The sequence below is a fragment of the Homarus americanus genome, unplaced genomic scaffold, assembly GCF_018991925.1.
Source record: "Homarus americanus isolate GMGI-L3 unplaced genomic scaffold, GMGI_Hamer_2.0 scaffold14467, whole genome shotgun sequence".
Classification (NCBI taxonomy): domain Eukaryota; kingdom Metazoa; phylum Arthropoda; class Malacostraca; order Decapoda; family Nephropidae; genus Homarus; species Homarus americanus.
In genome coordinates this window covers 8,692,046-8,712,633 of record NW_024733734.1, presented here as the reverse complement: position 1 = coordinate 8,712,633, position 20,588 = coordinate 8,692,046, and the positions used below count along the sequence as shown (strand labels likewise).

General features: G+C 36.8%; 3 protein-coding genes across 5 annotated transcripts in view; 1 reads left to right on the top strand and 2 right to left on the bottom strand.

Annotated features, from left to right (window-relative positions):
• Positions 1-2,398: 2,398 nt before the first annotated feature.
• LOC121870001 (50S ribosomal protein L20-like) lies at positions 2,399-5,865 on the bottom strand. The gene is made up of 4 exons (XM_042371692.1): positions 5,597-5,865; positions 4,435-4,545; positions 3,927-4,070; positions 2,399-3,499 (listed from the first exon to the last, which is right to left on the bottom strand). Exons 1-4 carry the CDS (start codon positions 5,681-5,683, stop codon positions 3,401-3,403), a joined length of 441 nt encoding a protein of 146 aa, XP_042227626.1. The 5' UTR covers positions 5,684-5,865; the 3' UTR covers positions 2,399-3,400.
• A 240-nt stretch (positions 5,866-6,105) lies between these two features.
• Positions 6,106-10,812, top strand: LOC121870000 (nucleoside diphosphate kinase 6-like). Of its 3 annotated transcripts, none has more exons than XM_042371689.1 (5): positions 6,106-6,289; positions 6,769-6,862; positions 7,717-7,859; positions 8,042-8,202; positions 9,390-10,812. In XM_042371689.1, the coding sequence occupies exons 2-5, from the start codon at positions 6,782-6,784 to the stop codon at positions 9,530-9,532; spliced, it is 528 nt and encodes a 175-aa protein (XP_042227623.1). In that variant the 5' UTR covers positions 6,106-6,289; positions 6,769-6,781; the 3' UTR covers positions 9,533-10,812. The 3 variants fall into 3 exon arrangements, with proteins under 3 accessions (XP_042227623.1, XP_042227625.1, XP_042227624.1); XM_042371691.1 differs by having other exon boundaries at positions 8,042-8,209; XM_042371690.1 differs by having other exon boundaries at positions 6,701-6,862.
• A 1,363-nt stretch (positions 10,813-12,175) lies between these two features.
• Positions 12,176-20,588, bottom strand: part of LOC121869998 (fibrinogen beta chain-like) — a gene marked incomplete at its 5' end in the record, with an annotated part of 94,718 nt that continues 86,305 nt past the window's right edge. The window contains 3 exons of the mRNA XM_042371681.1: positions 12,176-15,567; positions 16,038-16,171; positions 17,125-17,230. Coding sequence (XP_042227615.1) covers positions 15,338-15,567; positions 16,038-16,171; positions 17,125-17,230 — 470 coding nt within the window. The remainder of the gene's footprint in view (positions 15,568-16,037; positions 16,172-17,124; positions 17,231-20,588) is intronic.

The following is a 20,588-nucleotide window of genomic DNA, read 5'->3' as shown; positions in this document are numbered from 1 at the left end:
ATGTAGGTACAGTACGTTGTTCAGTACTGAGAGGATGTGAAGCTCAGAATAGTTTTTGGCATCTTTTGAAATAATTATGTATTTTTTTTATATCTATATATTTACAATGATGTATAATCTTGTATATGCAATTTTATGAGAACTGTAAGTTTAATTTTCATAATAAATATACTGCCAAATGTCAGGCTCACTTCTCGACCACTGATATGGTCTTGGTCAGGGAAATGTTCTAAAGATCAGTGTTTGAATGACTATATAAAAAGTTATATGCCATACTTGTCCCCATAGTTATATACTGTACTGTACTATACTGTATTTGTATTTACTCAGCATAGTTAATTATATGGTGTACAGTACAGTACCTCCCTCTCCAGTTAATCACACGCTGTATACTTGTGTTTCCTGATGCCAGCTTCAGTTTTGTAACAGGTAAGTACAGTAGTAGGTGAAGGGAGTAAAAGCTTTGGTATGTGTTTTATCATGTACATCAGGGGTGGGGAAACTATGGAGGTCAGGGGGCTGGCTTTAAATTACAGTATAAGAGAGTTCTTTGGGGGTCATCTATTATTTTTAATGTTAACAATGCAGTTTTGCTATTATAAGTTAGCATTATAATAGTACTATACGTATATACAATATGTATATATATCTTCTAAATTTCATCCAAATCTACTGATAAATTCTATACCCAAGTCCCCCTTTAAGAGAGAGAAAACAAAAACTTTGAACTTGAGTATGGTCGCAGTCCACCTTGAGACCTTCAGCGGGGGTCACAGTTTCCCCACCCCTGATGTAGAGTGTGAGAGCAAGTGATTGTACATGGAAGTGTACATTCATGAATATATGGACTGAATATAGGCTAGTGATTGATGCTTACTGCAATGTATATATTTGTACAGTGCAATATTGTATCTACAAACACTAATAAAGAACAGTACTGGACTGTACAACCTAGAGAGAGGTAGAATTGAGAAAGTTCTGTGATACAACTTGGGAGAAAGTTAGGAATGAAAAAGTTCTAGGTTCAGTTTACTAACTGCACTTAGAACCTGAAGAAAGGTAGAAGTACAGTACAGCATATAAAACAAGTGTTACCTATGAATGTAAAGGGTGGCAATGAAAGAGTAAATATTGTAGGAAAGCAGAGATTACAGGTAGAGGTCTTTTTAAAAAAAATTATGCTGAAAAAAGTAATTTGTTTTTTAGGGCTCAATTCATTGAATAGTGTTTGAGTAAAAGAATAAACATAGGGTATCAAGGGAGATGGTGATCAGTGGAGTAGATGACAGACTGGAATGTTGCTGATTTTAAAAGGAGGCAAAGGGGGATGTAGAGAATTGTTGAGGCGACATAATTTGGGTGCCAGCAATTGGAAAGGACAAATAATGTGCAAAAGATTGAAATGAGGGGTACACAAGGTTACAAAGACTGAATTAAGAACAAGAAGTATATGCAGTGTTTGATATAGGAGTAAATCAGGGTTTCTTCAGGTACAGTACAGCTTGATCTGTACCTTAAAGATACTGTATTTAGTTTTCCATTGATGCCTCCCAGGACACACAAACATTTACAGCCATTTTAAGTATAATTTGTGGCCGTTTTGTGAGCATTTTGGTGCCCTGTTGCATGTATGTTCTGTTAAACATGAACAACAAAAAGGCATTCCTGACTCCTTATATACAAAATTAAAAAATGGTGAACACTTTCCACGATATATATTTAAATTGATAAATATTGTAATTCTTTTTGTGCAAATTTCAAAATATGCACCAAGTTATTTTGGAGCACTTTCAACATAGTATATGGCTCAGTGTGTGCAGGTATAGTACATTACTGTTATATTACCAACCCAAGATGTTGGCTCAGGGACCTATCCTTTGTATGAAGTGACTTTACAGTATATGGTTGGTATATTGTAGCATGTACAGTACAGTAATTTGTTATACAGTACCTGTACTATATACTAATGAAAAGCCACAAAGTTAAATTTTTTTATACTATACTTTACCTGTCTATATGCAGTACAGTACTGTATAGGAAATATATCGGGTGTCAACAAAGGCATCTGGGAGTATTTCTATGTCAGTCAGTGGTCTGGGTTGTAAATGAGTTAAATTATTCACTGTCATGTACTATACTGTATATGTCTGGTCATTGTTTGATCAAAGAGAACAATAGGATATGGAAAGTTCAGAGTAAGAAACTCAAAGGTGTGAGTAAAAAAAGTGAAAGCCAATGAACTAAGGAAAGGCCAAAATAAAATACTGGGGAAGTTGATGAGGGAGGAGACGAATGGGGGCAAGTTAAGAATACAGTTGTGTAAAAGCCGGGTGTGCGAGGCTGTTAAAGAAAATATACCGTACACAAATGAAGGTTACTTAATAATCAGAGACAAATATTCTGTACGCAATTTAATTATTTGAGCAGACTTTACAGACTCTAAACATGCACTCTTTAGGTACAATCACTTATATACAGCAGCACAGTAAAGCCAGTGTTTTTGTGTGTTGGTTCATGGGTTCTGTGAGCTGAAAAGTTCCTTTATGCAACTGAAAAAAGTTTTACATATATTAAAAAAAAATCAATAAAATAATCTTTTAAAACATTACAATAGTTCCTTTATATATTTTGTAATACTGTATACAGTAGTTATATATCTATACATGTTTGTTTGAATAAAAGCAAAGCAGGACACCAAACCAGATTCCTGAATGTTACAGCTAAAAACAAACTTTTCATATTTAACTTTTTGGGGTTGGGATCTAAAGTACATAGTGGGAAAATACAACACTGGCCCACTGAAATTATGAATATCAGAGTAGGTGAAAATAACCAATGAGACTTATGAAATAATCCAAAACTGATTCTCTGTACAGAACAAACACTTTACAAGTTCTGGATAAGACTCCATTTTGTGTCGGTTACTGGCACTATAATTAGCCTTTTGTTTATAGTACATTATAAACTTACAATTCAGGAAGTACTTTACCAATACAGTAATTATGACCAAATCACATTTTAATATAAAAATTCTGAATAGAATACTACAATAATTCTCTGCCAGCACTCCAATGTTGGGTCAACAGAAACACATCAGCTCCATGGCTACTGTACAGGTACATCCAATGTTAACCTAACTTCAGATTGCTAGCTGGATTGGTCCTAATGCTAACATCCCAATTTATGTGGACTATATTTGGTTTTAATAGTGTTGCCATTCAGATGCTGTTTAAATAATTTTTATAGGAATTTGGGAAAGATAATATTTTCTCAACATTTACCAAAGCTAACACCACAACTGGCTTACCAGCCAATACAAATGTCAGGCTATTGTAGTCTTGCAAGTTAGGTTATTTCAATATCTGTATGATTCATTATTTCGTACTATGCAGTTCACTCACTACAGCATTCCACGTGTTACAACTCCTGACGGAGGAGGACTTCCAAGAGTGTTTAAACCCATTTCTGCTTGCTTGACTTTTGTTAAGGATGCTAAAGCCTGTGGAAATAAACAAGACAATTAGCTTAAAAAAGCAATGAAGCAAATGTGGTAGTGTAGTGTTTATAATATAGTGAGTTGATGAAGTAACTTTGTCCTCACTTTGAGAGGTGAAGGACAAGATGCACAAATCATTAAGGTGCCCAAAGGAAATCATCCCAGATCAAGAATTGGAGTACTGTACTACTGTGTAAAAGTCTTGCAAAAATATTAAGTCAGGATGCACATCAACTCCATTATAGAGTCTTAATGTCAAGTATATTAACTAAAGTTAAGCAGTCATCATCATTGTTTTATGGCTATTTTCTGTCTGTGTGGTAATGATAAGTTGGTTAAGAAAAGCGGAAGAAAAAATTTTCTCATGCAGCTTTAAATATTTCTCATAATATCACATTCAATGTAACAAACTCAACAGTACTGTACTTACTCTAAATGATCGTGGTTCCCATACAGCCATATTCTGCAGGATCTTTCGATCTAGAGCAATTCCTGTGTCATTCATAACTGCCTTCATATCGGAGTACTTGGTGCCCAGCTCAAAACATCCAGCATTAATTCGTGTATCCCACAACTGAAGTTAAAGGAAAATTAAATTAGTGGTAACCTGTTAAGTAGATATTTTTCACTTTACATATGGCTGTAGACAGCACCTTGGAATTATGGTGTGTCCTGAGTTAGTGTACCAGCAACTGATGTATTCCTTGGCAACTGGAGGCAGATAAGGAAGATGTACATGAAAGAGGACCATGGTCTTGAATGTAAAAGGTTTGGAGAAGAAATCTCTACATCTTCAGCTATGGCTCTTGTGGTTATTGAGATGCTCAATTCTGATGTAAAGATTCTAATAGAGTGATCCTGTGTTATTATATGTACAGTACTTAAAGAAACCTGGCACAGTGTAAATACAGTATAGTATAAAGAATAAATTAACTTACCTCTCTATCATCAGCTTTCTTCAGTTTACGTGCTCTAACTCCATAACGTAAGGCTCGGTGGACGTATTTAATGGCTATTGAATAACAATTTTGTTTGCGACCAAAGAAATGCTGCAAAGATAAAAATCCATATTAAGCAATTAAAATTCTAAATATGATTATACAGCAGTAATATATGGCAAACCTCATCTAACCTAACATAATCTCAAAAATTGTAAAAGTGATCAGTGGAATTTAAAAATATACTGGTTATATTAATCAATAAAACTATTGGGTATTATTGCATAAGTTACCCGGTATTGAGACTTATGGTTGCAATCAATAATTTAGACAATTCTAACACACTTTTACTATGACGTCTCCTTCACAAATGACTTGCACTATAATCCAAGGGTTAGGATAGATGAGAGAAATGTTAGAGAAGAAAAGTGTTAGAATTGTCTCAACTATTGATTGCAACCATATGGCTCCAAATTTAATACCAGGTTACTTAAGCAAATATACCAACTACTGTTATGTAGTCTTTGTTCACTTAATTTTTGTGAAATATTATGTATAAATGTTATTTTCTGACCAAGCCATCCCTCAGATTTGAGGTTTGGATCTGTCCCTGGCTTAGAAACCTTAGCTATTGAAGGGCAGTAATGTTTGGTAATATTGTGTTTAACCACGAGCACTATTATTGACAATGCGAGAGACTGGCAACTTTCCGAAGTATTAGATAACCTACCTAATCTAAACTTGAGCTTCATATGGTTTATTAGGTTACCGGGTAAGTTAGTCTAGTTCAATTAATGAATGATAAATTATATACTGTAATAGTAAAAATATCTGATATATTGGAAAATTCAGTCTCACCAAATGTCATAAATGGCACTAGTAGTTTTACACCATTCAATAAAATATCAATCATTAAACATTATCCTGCTATCCTTACAGTGGTATTAACTTACTCACTCAAGATCAAACAACTTGGCTGTTATAACAAAGTCCTCAGTAACGAAAACCAAAACCTTATGTTACAATTTATCCTTTGTGTAAAATTGAGTCTAGTTAAAATACCCCCATATTAAGTCCACGCACCCATTCCTCTGAAAGAAAGAACAAAATATAAAAAATACCATATAATATAATCTACTAGTATTAATTAGAATATAATTACCGAAGATAAAGCTAATATCCTCCTTCTCTTCCAGTACCTGTCACCTCCTCTGGCTCGGGCGAACAGTGTGGGGGAAGTGATCACCATCCTCCCTCTACACTCCTGGCTCAGAGATATATAACAACACGACTATATCATACAGGGAGACAGTTATGGTGCTGAATAAACGTCTTGTTATATTATATAGTTGTGGAATTATATATATCGTCCTCTCTTGACTCCCTCCCTGAGCCTCTAGCAGAAGACAGTGTTGGGCGAACACCTGTACCGACCATTATGACTAAGAATTAATTAACACTAAATAAAGATGAAGAAGAATGATATACAAGTAAATGAGAATTGTAAATGATGATAAAAATAAAAATGAGTTAAGAAAAATGAGAAATAGAGGGAAAGAAAAGGAATATAGGTGTAATGAAAATCGTGCGTCAGGAACCGTTTGTGAGGGAGGTGTCCGCTGGTGGGTGTTTGCTGCCTCGTACCAGTGTAAACAACTCACTCAGTAAACAACTCACTCAGTAAACAACTCACTCTGTAAACAACTCACTCAGTAAACAACTCACTCTGTAAACAACTCACTCTGTAAACAACTTTAGTCTCACAGTTAACCAATAGACATTTAAAGGTGATTCACTCAATGGTCATTAAAGTACTATCAGAAGGTAGTACACTATAATATGTCCTCCTGGTTGAGTAAGTATAGGTGTTGTTGAGTCATTACCGCCAATTGTTGAGTAGTTTAACCTAATGATTTTACTGAGGGAAGGTTAGTGGTTTGTGTAGGATCCTTCCACTGTTCTTGTATAGGGTAAATATTAACCTAACCTAACCTAAACACTTAAGGTAAATGTTACTTTTAGTCCTATAATCTTCTAGTGACTAAAAAATATATTATTCCTATGAGTGCCATATCTTCTTTATTATGCATTTGTGACAGAAATATCATAGAAGAAAATTGTCTTATAAATTTCTGTAGATTTCATGTATGTTGCCAGATTTATCGTAAAGAATTGTAGGACTAAAGTTAACAAATACCCTTGATAGTCTTGTATAGGGATATTTTGGTGGCCAGTACTGTTCTTGATTCCACATTCATGTATACAGGGCCATGATGACAGCTACAATGTATCCTCCAACTACTCCAGATATTGTATTCTACTGACGGGTTACAGGAATACAGTGGTGATGATGGCCACCAGAGGACCTCTGCAGTTAACACTTGCACTTTTTAAGCCAGACATCACCCGAGTGCCTCATGTGGTGCAGGTGAGTTGATACTGTACTGTATTATACTTAACTAAACAGGTAAACTATATTAGAGTTATCGTAATGGATACAGGTACGGAAGCTGTATTGATGGTCTGTGTTGTTAATTGTTAGGTTAGATTATAGGTTAGGTTAGGTTAGGTTAGGTTAGTCAGAAGGAAAAGGTCATCATAGTATCTTTCATTGTAAACTGTATCCACCATGCCTGCACATTAGGCTGCCGTACCAATAGACATCAACGTTTCACACACGGCTGCTATACCTGTTTCCTGTGCTTATATTGAGTTAAAATAAGCCTAAATGAACTACTGGGTAATGTTACTACAGGTATTATTACTCACATCAATAATTAAGTTGTTCATACCATTGTTTAGGGATTTTATAGTTAAATTACATGTACAGTTGCTGATATAATTCCCTGGATACCTTTTGATTTTGCTTTGAGATCTTCATCCTCAACCAACAAATTACTGTATGCCAAGTGGATAAATCAAATGCTGTATTGTTCTGTATTGTATTGTAAAGTATTCATACAATTTAGAAGCTGCAGTTAATTGTTTCACTTAACAAATAAATTATAAATGGATATACTGTACCTGTATGAGTGGACACATCTATGACTGTATAAACACATGTGACTACAGTACTTGAACTGTCCGCTAATGTACAGTACAGTATTTAGTTTCACCCCCTCCCCCCCAACAAGTCATTGGCTTCCTCTTTTTAGATACTGTATTATTAATTGCCTATTAACCTCTTGTGTATGGGATCTCTCTGCTGAAAAAGTCACCTTGTGTTAACCAAATAGAGACAGGGCACATCCTATATGATAATGCAGTAATGTTTCTCATCAGGCTATACGCAACAGGATAATACAAGAGGACTTCTTTGTTGTGCGGCACAAAGAGGTCAGGTTGTCTAGGCAAGACACAGAACAGTTTTACGAAGAACACCGGGGAAAATTTTTCTACAACAGACTTGTAACTTTCATGTCCAGGCAAGTGTTTTGTTTTTCTAATGCTTCTCTGTAACATATTGTATAAGACAACAACAATATTTACACATTTGTATTTAAGTGTGAAGTATTTTTATGTTCTATATTTTGTTTTAGTAGTTTATCATACTCTTGAACTGAGTCTTATTAATACTTTTGATTAATACTGTATTTCCTTTAAACAGTGGACCCTCCCAAGCTCTCATTTTAGCTCACGAAGATGCTATCAAACATTGGAGGGCATTAATGGGCCCAACTAAAGTGTACAAGACCAAGTATGAGGCACCAGACACTATCAGGGGAATGTACGGCCTCACTGATACCCGCAACTCCACCCACGGCTCGGGTAACCTGTAAACCTTTCTCACACAAATTAAAGTTTGAATGAGGGCCATGAATTTTAACTCTATTTGCAGTGAACCACATTTCTGTTGATCAACCTGTTGTCTTTATGCCTCGTGCTATTTTTGTATAGAATGGCTCTTCATCTTTATATCAATCGTTCTCTCATACTCTGTTGCCTTCACATAATAATAATAATAATGATGCTCTTACATATATTTTTACCAGTGTCTCTCTCACCAGCCATGCGCAACACACGACCAGATTATCAAAGTCTGATCTCATCCTTTTGACTTACAGAGACTTTCTAACTTGTGAATTTTTTTTATTACATCTTCATTCTTTACCCTGTCCACTCTCCAAACCTCTGTAGTTCAAATTTTAAGTTATTTGTTTGTAATATTATGTATACAGCTCCTCCCCGACTTACGACGGGGTTAGGGACCCAAATCCAGGTCGTAAGTCGAAATGGTCGTAAGTCGAAAATGCTTAAATAATACATAGAAAATCTAAAATGGGTGTGTCTTTTTCTTCTCAGCACCACAAAACTCTCACTTTTAAGCTTGCCAGCCATTTTAAAGTGAATTACAAACAAAAATTTTGTCCGTGTACTGACGTTGGGACTCGAAAATACGTAATTTGACAAAATTTTGGTACAACCGAGGCAGGTCGTAAGTGCGGGTGGTCGTAAGTCGAGTAGGTCATAAATCGGGGAGGAGCTGTACTGTAATAAATATTTGCCTCAGAAATATTCCCATTATTGGTTGTTTATTGAGAAGTAGTTTATTATTACCTTGCCTTTGGTGGAGTGGGGGGTAGTGGAGAGCTCTGTCTATAGCTCTTATTTGTTTATTATCGATCTTTGTTTTACCTGTATTGCAGTGATTAATTAGTTGATTCATTGTTTCCACATACAATATAGTGATTTACATAAGTGATTTAAATTAGAGTGATTTAAAAAACAACCAACTCTGCATTTTACAGTAATTTTCTATGCTTGTGTGAGTAAGGTGACACTCTGCTTTACACAAGATGACCAACTATTTTATGACCTGAACAGCAAACTTTGTGATGGAAGATGTCACAGTAAGAGAGATGATGGAATTAGTTGTACCAGTAGTCTGGTCATTTTATATAAATATCGTTCAGTGAATTAAAATCTTATTTCAAGTACTGTATTAACACCAACAGATGCAGAAGAAACGGCAGCGAGGGAGATGAAGTTTTTCTTCCCTGAGTTCTGCCAGGAAGACTGGTACAGGGTCGAGGAGGACAGGTTCAGGAAAGGTCAAGTACGGTTAGATGAAGTCAAGTTTATGCACAACTTATTTTGATTTTTTTTTTTTTTTAGAATATTTATTAACACCAATACACATCTCATAAAAGAAAATAGTTGAAGAGGAATCTTAGTTACTTGTGATCAAAGCCAAGATTTTTCATTTTATCCATTTTAAATTGTTTCTCTGCAGACTTGAGAAACAGAGGACACAGTAAACCCTTGATACCTGCTGGACTCACACTCCTGTAAAATTACATGAACATAAAATTTGACAAAATCAGATTTAATGACTTTTGGGGAAAATTTTATTGCAAATCTGAACCCAAAATTTCTGCGTAGTAGCCCACTAAATTTAATACTAAAATACTTTACTACCTTTTTTTATATTAATTATTTTTATCATCAAACTACTGTATGTGTATGATAAGGCCAAAAACCCCAGTTCAGTATTTTGGTGAGTGATGGGTGACCACACTCGCCTCAGGGAAGCCTTGACTGAGTGGCCACTTTTGTCTTGTTACAGTAGAGACAGTGCTTGTGTTTGCTCTTGGATTTTCAGTTCTGTTGTTTTTAGATTTTTTTGTACTGTACTGTATTATCATAATTGTTTTTACTTTTACATATTCACTTTGGAATGAAAGGCATAAGTAAAGTAGAGGTACAGTAGAGAAATATAGAAATATATGAGAAGTACTGCAGCAAGATTTCTTGATAATTTGGGTGGTGGAGGAAGGAGTCCTTCACCTCTCCACCACACACCACATTGGCCAAAGAGCCTTCAGTGGTCTGGGTTTAACCACACTGTCTGGCTCACCCATTTGTGGTGTATGAGGTGCCACCACTAAGCTGGCTCTTATTGAATTTATGATTTTCTCATTTTTTACTCGAGAGCAAAATCTTTTTCATAATTCATGTGTTGTATTTTATTATTTTACTTAACTCCAGGTATCGTCAGCACTATAGTGAAGTGGACAATGTAGATATAAAATTATGGTCATCGTTGCTTTGTTTTGATATGTCAAAATCACGAATTATGTAACCACTCCAGGTTCAGTTACGGAAAAAGGTCCAGTCAGTCCTCCGTCACGTCCACGAACCCTGAGACTCGTGAACCTGTGAATCCGAGACATCACACATTGTTGAGCCCATAGACGGTGCACTGTGTCATGTGTCGGAGTCACAGATTCATGAGTCTCAGGGTTCATGGATGGGATGGAGGACAGTTCTCACTTTTCTTACTAGGTTCAAGTTTTCAATGTTCCTGATGATGCCATTTACTCTTACACTCAGTAGGATGATTGTAAATAATAAAATGATAATTTCTACAGTACTGTATATAGTTTTTTACTGTCATGCTGATAGTTATATTAGCCAAATAGTTGGTGTTTTGTTGCAAGGGATGAGCACATGGTAGCCTCCCCACCTCTACAAATCCGGTGGTTGTCTTAAGACCACATAGTACCTCTTACATGGACAGAGTCATAGAGAGAGAAATTTTAGCCATCACTCTTTCCCAAAGTCTTACCATAACAGAATTCGTCAGATCTCTACCCATAATTGCTCCAATGTTAGCCACATGTTCTCCCACATGGAACACTGCTGTTGTCAGTGGGCTGCAGGTGGTGATGTGACACTCCACCTTCTTGGTTCATTGAAAAAAAAAACTTATCAAAGGTGTCATCAGTAATTATCTCACCAGAAAACTTCCAACACTGCTTAATCACAGAGGTAATCTATCTATTTCTTTTATAATTACTGTGATACCTCGGTTTACGTGGGTTTCGTTTACGCGTTTTGTCATTTACGCTGTACCCTGCCAGAACCGGAATGCCCAATTTACGCGGTGCATCTACTCATATACGCGGAGAGCGGCTGGTGGTTCGCGCCGCCAGTTTTGGATTCAAACCTCCCATCATCCCGCCATGCTTGGGCAAGCGGCGCGGGTAGGTTGCGCAGTGGATGCCTCTGTTGTGTTATCGCTGACGTCATATGACGTATTGGACTGTTTAACGTAAGTGTTAAACCTTGATTTTTTCTAACCTAACCTAACCTGACGTAAGTGTTAAACCTTGATTTTTCTTTTACCTGGTACAGTATATTACATATTCTCTTATTGATATTTCTCTTCTGTATTATGTGTGTGTGCATACCATCATAAAGTTAAGATACTATTTTTACTACAACGTAGGTATTGTGTCTGAAAAAGTGGAGTTTGGGGATCGGCCCAGTCTCTATTTCAATTAATCCCATATGTTCTGTTATTCCATTTACGCGTTTCTCGTTTTACGCGCTACTTCGCGGGTTCAATTGACCACGTAAATCGGGGTATTACTGTACTTTCAATTATGTTTTAATGAACTACTACATTTAGTAGTTCATCACTATATCCATCATCAGCCAATGAGGGCATCTTGGATGGCCAGTGCCTTTTCTTCTATGCAGTACAGTACTGTACAGTAGTTCTATTTTGAAAAACTTATGATTCATTTATACCCTGGAGTAGCATCATCATATTACAGCCATTTTCCATGCTTGTGTGGGTTAGCTGCAATTACTTGATGGCAGCTGTTGGATAAAACCAGAGTGGGATGGCCCCTCCCACTCACTCATCACTGCAACCCTAAGGTATGCAGCAGGGAACAGGGGATGGCAGAACAGTTTGTATTGGTTGTGTTTGTGTGTTTAAATAAATTGCTTATAAGTATAAAGTTTATTCACAAGACAGGACTACAATTTAAGGCCTACAGTAAGTCATACAGTTTAGAATTAATTTTTGGCACACATGTTTGGCTTCTGTTTTTTGCCCCTTCATGGATGCATTGTACAGCTGTTTGATCCAATTTTCAGTCTTTTTGATGTTTTCAAGGAGACAATACTGTTCCATATCTATGAAAATACAGAGCATTAATGTTTTAATTAAATATTACTAGTTTTCTATATGAAAAGGATTCTTAAGACAAAAGATGTAGCAGTGGCTATACACTGTAGTGAATTTAATAACTACAGTAACTGTAAATGTAATGTGACTGTTGTTAATAATGGGTTAGTAATGTCCACCCAAGTTTGGTACATATGACATATAATTTAATTTGAAAATATACTTGGATGTAATTATTTAAAAGTAGAACCAAGTGCTTTGTGTCACCGAGTAACCCATTATTGACAGTGGATTGATAGTTTGGTGTGGACAGAAGATTCAATCGTCACAAATCACTGTATTATCAAGAAAACAAAACATACTTTATAGGAGGTCTTTTGCTAAACAGGAATACTGTACTGTATGTGAATATTTAACTAGCACAATAACAAATCCTCCAAGACAAGACATAAGGATGGCAGTGAGTGGTAACCAACGGGAGCATCTGTCCACAGCCAAATTATCCACATTTTTTGAAAACTCAACTACTAAAATGAACCGCATTCAATGGCAGTACAGTACTCTAATAAGTAGAAGGTAGACACAAGATTAACGACTAAATCAACTACCTGTAGGATTATTATTATGTATTTCCTAATATGTCATGCATGCACTAACTGAATTGTTCATGTGAGTTAAAAGTTCTGAGATTAAAGAAATGAATATTTTGATAAATAGTCCTACATACAATCTCATCCTCCCTATGATCTCAGTGTGTAGTGCATTAACTGCTGCAGATTACCTTGTACTTGAACACTATTATAATTACTCATGGCTAGGATTTTGCTTCCATTTCATGATTACTATGTAGGAGACATTCAGATAGTCAAAGACAGTAATACCAATGACACACAACATTTACAAACCATAAATAAAAGACCAATTAGATAGCAGGTGCTTCTGTTTATCAAGGTAGACCATAGATTCTTGAAAATTTGTCATATGATGAAACTTTTGAGGACTTGACCATCAGATTTCCTCGTCGGTGAGAGAAAAAAAAAAGTTTAGAGATGAGACATAGAATGATAATGAGAAGAGTTGCTAACCTTTCCCTCAGTGGTAAGTCTGTCTTCCTCTCACAGCTACCCAAAAACTAACTCACAGCTCATGGAAAAGTTTGTCAAGGTGTACATACAGTGTTAGTGAAACTTTCTTATATATAGGCCAGGATTTTCTTAATTTTAGGACTGATAGGAAATTTTTTGTTGTTTTTTTGGCTGGCTGTCAGAAGAGGAAGTCTTTGTCCCTCAGTATACATGATATTATTATGAAGGGTGTTTGTTTTCAGCATGTGTGTTGGTGTCCATCATCACAGTGAACATGTTGGTAAAACGTTTAAGATATTTTTATATGTATCTCATGTACAGTACAGTACAGTACAGGTAAGCTTAACTTAGCTTACTAGAGTTCAGCTACTCAACCAGGAGCTGCTAATCTCAACACTTTCATATTTTTTGGATATAATTAATGTAGAAAAAGAAACTTACTGAAGAGAGTAACACTACAATGAACTTAAAGGGAATATTAGTTATGATAAATCTGCTCTTGATGACAAAACAAAGCCTACAGCCTTGTAGTTGATATTCTGGCCAAAAATCTAATCATTAGCCTCAAAACTTAGTTTTCAATGCACAAGAGCCAATGTCAGTGCCTCGTTTCTCAATATTTAAGTTAACATATTGACCACTTGTGGGGAGGAACTTGAGAATGTGAAGCTGTATGTTCTTCACTTGTGCTTCTTGTAAATGTAGAGCTTCTCAAAATGAAATTTAAATAAATTTGACTGAGCTTCAATGACAAAAGTGATACTTTCAGTAAGTTTACTAATGAGAAGGAGAGGTGGATGTTGTAATCTGAGCTGGGGAGGCTAGTGAGATGTGTTCAAGGATACTGAGAAGGTCCTAGGTAAGCTAAGAACTACAATAATCCTACCACAACAGATACACGGCAGTACAGAGACATGACAGTGGGCCTTAATGGTTAAGAGTAAAGGTCTTATTTAGAGAGGATTTCTTTTTCTTTTACCAAAGTTTTTTATTTCACTTCTGTGTGAGAAATTCATTTATGTTTGATTCTGCTTGTTGAGTAACTCTTCCAAAGGAAGGTGAATATTCTTGATGAATATTCTCTTCTAAAGCAGAAACCAAGGCTACACCTCTCTATCCCCATCTCTTGTCATGCTCAGTTCTTTAATATTCACCTTTGATCATTTGAAGAGTAGAAAAAAAATCCCTTATTAATATCTTGGCAGGTGACCAAACCCAAATTTGTATTTGGCACAATATTTGGCAGAAGAATTACATAAACAAATAACCTCCGTCCCATAACACAGAAAAGCATCCAAGATATAACTTTATATAAGATAACATGTCACAAGATGCTTTTGTTTTGATACAGTGAACTGCCAGTACAGTACCGTTGAACTGTGAAATGTTTAAAAATATCCATCTCTTGTGTACTAGAAAAAAATAATTATTATTATGTATATTACTTATAGTTCCAACTCTCTGCCCTATTAAGCATTGAAAAATATCTTTGCTGATGTAGTGGTAATTAACTACTCAGCCACGACTTTGTGAAACAACATATTCAAGCTTCCTGTCGTCCAGGGAAGGTTAGACCGAGTCTCAAAACTATGAGAAGTTTACTGTTTCTCATTAAGTGACAGTAATTAATTATCAATCCAAAATAATTCCAAGTTATCATAGAAATTGATGCCAAAAATCAGCGAATCAAAACCAACTCACAATTATGCTTGAACACAACAGTCCTACTGGGGAAGGGAACCAACCCAGCTGTGCTTTCTTTCTTTCTTTAAACCCTTCCCAGCTTTGGTCAAAATACAAATCTTTCTGAAATCCAGGTTCAAAATCCTTGACAAAACACCCTCAGCAGTGACTGTAATCTGGGAGTGGGTACACCATCGTCCTTCAAGGGTACCTCTTAATTCAGTGCCGGCCGGAACATGAGGAACAGGGTCTTGGGATAGTAACTCTCTCCGCGCCAATTTTGCCACACCAGCACAGGTCCTAGTTCAAAGTTGCGGGACTCCACTGAGGTTTTGGGTGGGTCACCGGGATTGTTCTGGTACCGGCCAGTTGGGTGAGCTTGGTAGCAGCCACGGTAGCCTCGGTACCACCAGCCTCCACTATTCCTCTTAGCACAGTGACCACCTGGAATATATGATATATGTAATTAAATTTTAAATCTTAATTTTTTGGGAAATTAAAACATCTTCATTTAGACATACTAGTTCCTTGGCTTGGTTTGTTTCAGTAAAGTTATTTCAAAGCATGATAAAAGTCTCAATGTGTATGGCCTAAAGTTAAATAAGCATAATGTACTGTATACATTATAGTTTTAGACATTATACAAACATCTGGATGAATATATCTATAAAATGTTCTTTGTGATCAGTGAATATTTGGGTTGATTTTAGATCAATATATATTTTCAAGTAAGTTTTGGTATACTGTACTGTACAGTATCCTTATAAATTATTTCAGTGGTAAGTTACTACATTATAGTATATACAGTACTACCTTTATATATATACCTGTACTGTAGTTGCCTTAATGTAACTAATAACTACAGTGCACTGCTACTCAGACATGCATGACAGATTAGTAGTTGTCCTCCTTACCCAGCAGTACATCATTGTCACGGTCCGGTGTGGAGAACTTCATGCCGTTGTGCCACTTGAGGGCGTCTCCGGCCTGAGACATGCTGGTGTAGCGGATCACCTTCAGTCGGTACTTCTCGCTCTCTCCCGCCACACTGCCGGGTGCATGAAGAGGATTTAATCTTAAGTATATTTCAGTAGCTTTATATAAATTAGTTACACATGGTTGGTAGTGTTAATATTTTTGTTATATCTAGTACAAAATTCTTACATTATTTCTGTGTTTAGTAGCTGAAATATACAGATTAGGAATATTTAAACTACCTGTAATAATTGAAATCAGTAAAAAAAAACCTAAAATTTACTTAAAAAACAGCAAATAAACAAAATTCATTACATAAATCACAAAAACAGAATATTAATGAAAACTAATATACTGTACTTCTGTAGTTTATTTCTCATGCGATACAGTAAATATTAAAATACAGTATACGTGATCCTTGGATGAAAATGAGTAGAGAATGTACCGTATTTCAAAATTTACATGTCGGAGAATCTGAAAGAAATTCCTGTAAACAGTAGAATGTCTTTATGGTAGTAATTTACATTCTGCCTCAAAATACTGTAATAATATTAATCATACCATTCCTAGTCCCCCTCACAGCCCTACTTTACTCCCCTATCATTATTTTCACCACCTGCACCTTTACTTCCCCCCACACCTCTACCTTCACATAATTCCACACCATTTACGTTCTGTCTCTCTCTCTCAAAGCTTTGTCCACTTTATACACCCACAGTACTGCTCCACATCTCAACATTACACATCAGTACTGCTCCACATCTCAACATTACACATCAGTACTGCTCCACATCTCAACATTACACATCAGTACTGCTCCACATCTCAACATTACACATCAGTACTGCTCCACATCTCAACATTACACATCAGTACTGCTCCACATCTCAATATTTCACATCAGTACTGCTCCACATCTCAACATTACACATCAGTACTGCTCCACATCTCAACATTACACATCAGTACTGCTCCACATCTCAAAAGTACAGTATACAATTAGACATCTGGGCCACACACCCTCACCTGAACTCTTTCCACTCGGCCCAAGCAGAACTGTCACTCCAATCGGTGATGTTGACCCGGAGCTCGTGGTTCCTGCCCTTGGTCATGACGTGCATAGCCTCCAACCCTGTGAAACAAAAGCACTGTAATGTTATGTAAAATGTGTGGGGTGGCAACCCTCTGTAGAGCAGTGGTGCATGTATGTGCTGTTAGGAGGGTGATGTGTGTGTGTGTGTGTGCAGCTCTCTACACACACAAACATACATATACATACATATGCCTGATACAATTTGAGTGAATGCACAAATGCTCAAAATTTCAACTGATTGGAGATGAAGGAAAATGGAGGTGGAGTTGGATGAGCACTTACGGAGGGCCCAAGAAGACTGAGCAGCCCCATCTCGCTCCACTCCCTGGCCTTTGAGGTAAATGTCGAAGTGAAGGTGAGAGAGAAATGGTGAGGAGTGGGGAGAGACAGAGAGAGAGGGAGGAAAATAGAACGAGGGAGGAAGGGACAACAGGAGGTAATAGCACAGTGGTGTTAGGTTTGTTTTTTCTACGTTTTATTTCTTCTGTTAATTCAGTAGAGGAATCTTGTCATTTTTTTTGGGGGGGGGGGAGGTTAATATTCGGTAAGTTTTAATTATTTTCAGTACACTAGTTTAAAAGTCGTTTATACTAGGCTAATATCAAGGCTCAAAGCTGTATGTGGTTACTAATATCAAGGCTCAAAGCTGTATGTGGTTACTAATATCAAGGCTAAAAGCTGTATGTAGTCACTAATATCAAGGCTAAAAGCTGTATGTAGTAACTAATATCAAGGCTCAAAGCTGTATGTGGTTACTAATATCAAGGCTAAAAGCTGTATGTAGTCACTAATACCAAGGCTAAAAGCTGTATGTAGTAACTAATATCAAGGCTCAAAGCTGTAAGTAGTCACCAAGTGTTTTCTGACGTCACTTAAGTTAAAACTCACTCATTTTGACCATTTTTTATACAGGGTGTATATTATTTTTGAGTGTGTTCGTTATGGCATTTGAAGAATCCCTAATTTTATGCAAATTTATGTTCATACCTAACTTGTTTTACATCATATGAAAGAAGGTAGAGATTAAGTAAGATGAGGTTAGGTTAGGTTAGGTTTGTAGGCATTATGTTAGATTGGGTCGATGGCAGTAATTGAAGTTAGGTGGGATTAGATTAAAATAGTTTTAGGGAAGTTAGGTTGTATGATATTGAAGGAGATTAATTTAGATTGTGTTAGGTTAAGTACAGTGGGGATAGGTTAGGTTGGGAACTGGGATTAGATTAGGTTTGGTTGGGAACTGGGATTAGATTAGGTTTGGTTGGGAACTGGGATAAGATTTGGTTAAGTTGGGTACTGAGATTAAGTTTGGTTAAGTTGGGAACTAGGATTAGATTAGGTTTGGTTGGGAACTGGGATTAGATTAGGTTTGGTTGGGAACTGGGATTAGATTTGGTTAAGTTGGGTACTGAGATTAAGTTTGGTTAAGTTCAGTGGGATTAAGTTAGACTATATTAACTGAAATTGAATGACTTTGATTCTATGAGGAAGTATAACATGCGTGTAAATTCTACAGTAGGTGAAGAATAGTGAAGCAGCTAGCAGACCCTCACGCCAGCGCTCACCACGAACTATATATGTGACGGAGGGAACGAATAGGAGAGATGGATAGAATAATAAATAGGTAGACCTGAAAGTTTCCTAGAGAATTAATTTTATTTAAACGAAAGAGAAAAGCTGCAGGAACTTCTAATGGGTAAATGAGGATGGGTGATTATTGTATGTATGTACATCTGTGTCTATGCTTGCGTGTAGAATTTACGAGTAATGTATCATAACATAATCTTCAATGGAATAGATGATGAGTAATTTTTGTCATCAGTGTATAGAATTATGGTTCTCTGAGGTCTTTGTTGTGGCGCGGGTGAGGGTCTTGTCTGCCATTAATGACAACCTCGTTAAGATGAAACAAAGTCAAGATGATTGATTTGAGTGAGACAACAGCTCGGAAAGTTAACAAAGAAAGTTATGAGGATAAAGTGAAAAGATTATTTATAGAGAGATGTGAGATGCGACAGTGACTAGGTGTGTGCAGTTGGAGATAGTGAGGTTAGCCTAATGGTAAGAATTTTACATGTCTTCTAAAAAATCCCTGATCAGTGTTTTATTTAGCAATAAAGAAATAACAAAAAGATCCTCCACCATTTTTTGTCGGGGTTCACAAAGGGTCGTACGGTACATTTTTTTTTATCCTGAACTGGAGATACAAAAAATCTTAAGATAAATTTCTGGATCACCTAAAAGCTCGCCCACAGCTTATTTCACATTAAAATTAACCACCCTAACGCTAATCAAACCTAATCCCTGAAGGTAACGAGTTTAGATGTTTAATCATCAGCTGATATAAGCTGGGGGTCTTATCTTCACATGATGTTATTCTTATGTTTAGTCTTCCAACTGGCTCACTGAATCTACGAAACAAAGAAGACCGAACATCACGCCCAGATGTGTTATCATATCACCAAGTATGAGGGAAAAGTACATTTAATAAGAGTTTGTGAGAATCCAGCATCTGGTAACCTTCCCTTGGCTTGGCGCCCTCACTGGCCTGCGGGGTGAGGGAGGGGTGGGGGGCGGTAACGACCCTCCCATACACCACATTTCCTGTGTGGGAGGACCTGCTCTTTGACTCTTTCTCTCTTTCCCTCTCTAGCCGGTAAAATATTACTCGTAATCACTTTCCCTGGCATTTCACCTTTCTGTCTGTCTCTCTGTATACTGTCTCTTGCGTTATCCTTCTTTGTTGTTTCTGTCCTTCCTATATTATTTATCTGTTCTCTCTCTACATTTCTTTATCTCTATTTATCTATCTATCCATCCGTCTGTTTGTCAACGTATGTAAGTAAGTATAATTGTCTATATGGTTTATCATTCTCTATCTACATCAGGATAAATAGTGAGTGAACGGTGTTGACAAAGTTAGAAATGCTGATAATTGTCCTCTCTCTCTCTCTCTCTCTCTCTCTCTCTCTCTCTCTCTCTCTCTCTCTCTCCGAGAAACATAGATAAAGTAGAGCAAATTACATCGTGAGAGCGTCGTAAGATCTTGGCTGAGGCCATTAGGAACTGCTTGAAACAAGAAGAAAAAGAAAGAGTGGTGTTGGGCGAGGTAGTGTAGTGGTTACTCCTAGTGGTGGTGGTGATGGATGGTGGTGGTGGTAGTAGTGGTAGTGGTGGTGGGTGGTGATGGATGGGTGGTGGTGGTAGTAGTGTAGTGGTGGTGGGTGGTGATGGATGGTAGTGGTGGTGGTGGAGTGGTGGTGGATGGATGGTGGTAGTGGTGGTGGGTGGTGATGGATGGTGGTGGTGAGTGGCGGAGTTCCTCACCTGTGTTATTCCCACCACACCTTAACACCACCACCCGCCCCTCCTACCTGTGTTCAATGGTGTTATTACTGTG

Excerpts from the sequence above, each read along its gene's own strand:
- LOC121870001 (XM_042371692.1), bottom strand. The coding sequence starts at position 5,683 with ATGGTGATCACTTCCCCCACACTGTTCGCCCGAGCCAGAGGAGGTGAC. Across the intron at positions 4,546-5,596 it reads GGATATTAGCTTTATCTTCG|CATTTCTTTGGTCGCAAACA; the intron begins GTAATTATATTC and ends TTATCTTTGCAG. Across the intron at positions 4,071-4,434 it reads AGAAAGCTGATGATAGAGAG|TTGTGGGATACACGAATTAA; the intron begins GTAAGTTAATTT and ends CTTTAACTTCAG.
- LOC121870000 (XM_042371689.1), top strand. The coding sequence starts at position 6,782 with ATGATGGCCACCAGAGGACCTCTGCAGTTAACACTTGCACTTTTTAAG. Across the intron at positions 6,863-7,716 it reads GAGTGCCTCATGTGGTGCAG|GCTATACGCAACAGGATAAT; the intron begins GTGAGTTGATAC and ends GTTTCTCATCAG. Across the intron at positions 7,860-8,041 it reads CTTGTAACTTTCATGTCCAG|TGGACCCTCCCAAGCTCTCA; the intron begins GCAAGTGTTTTG and ends TCCTTTAAACAG.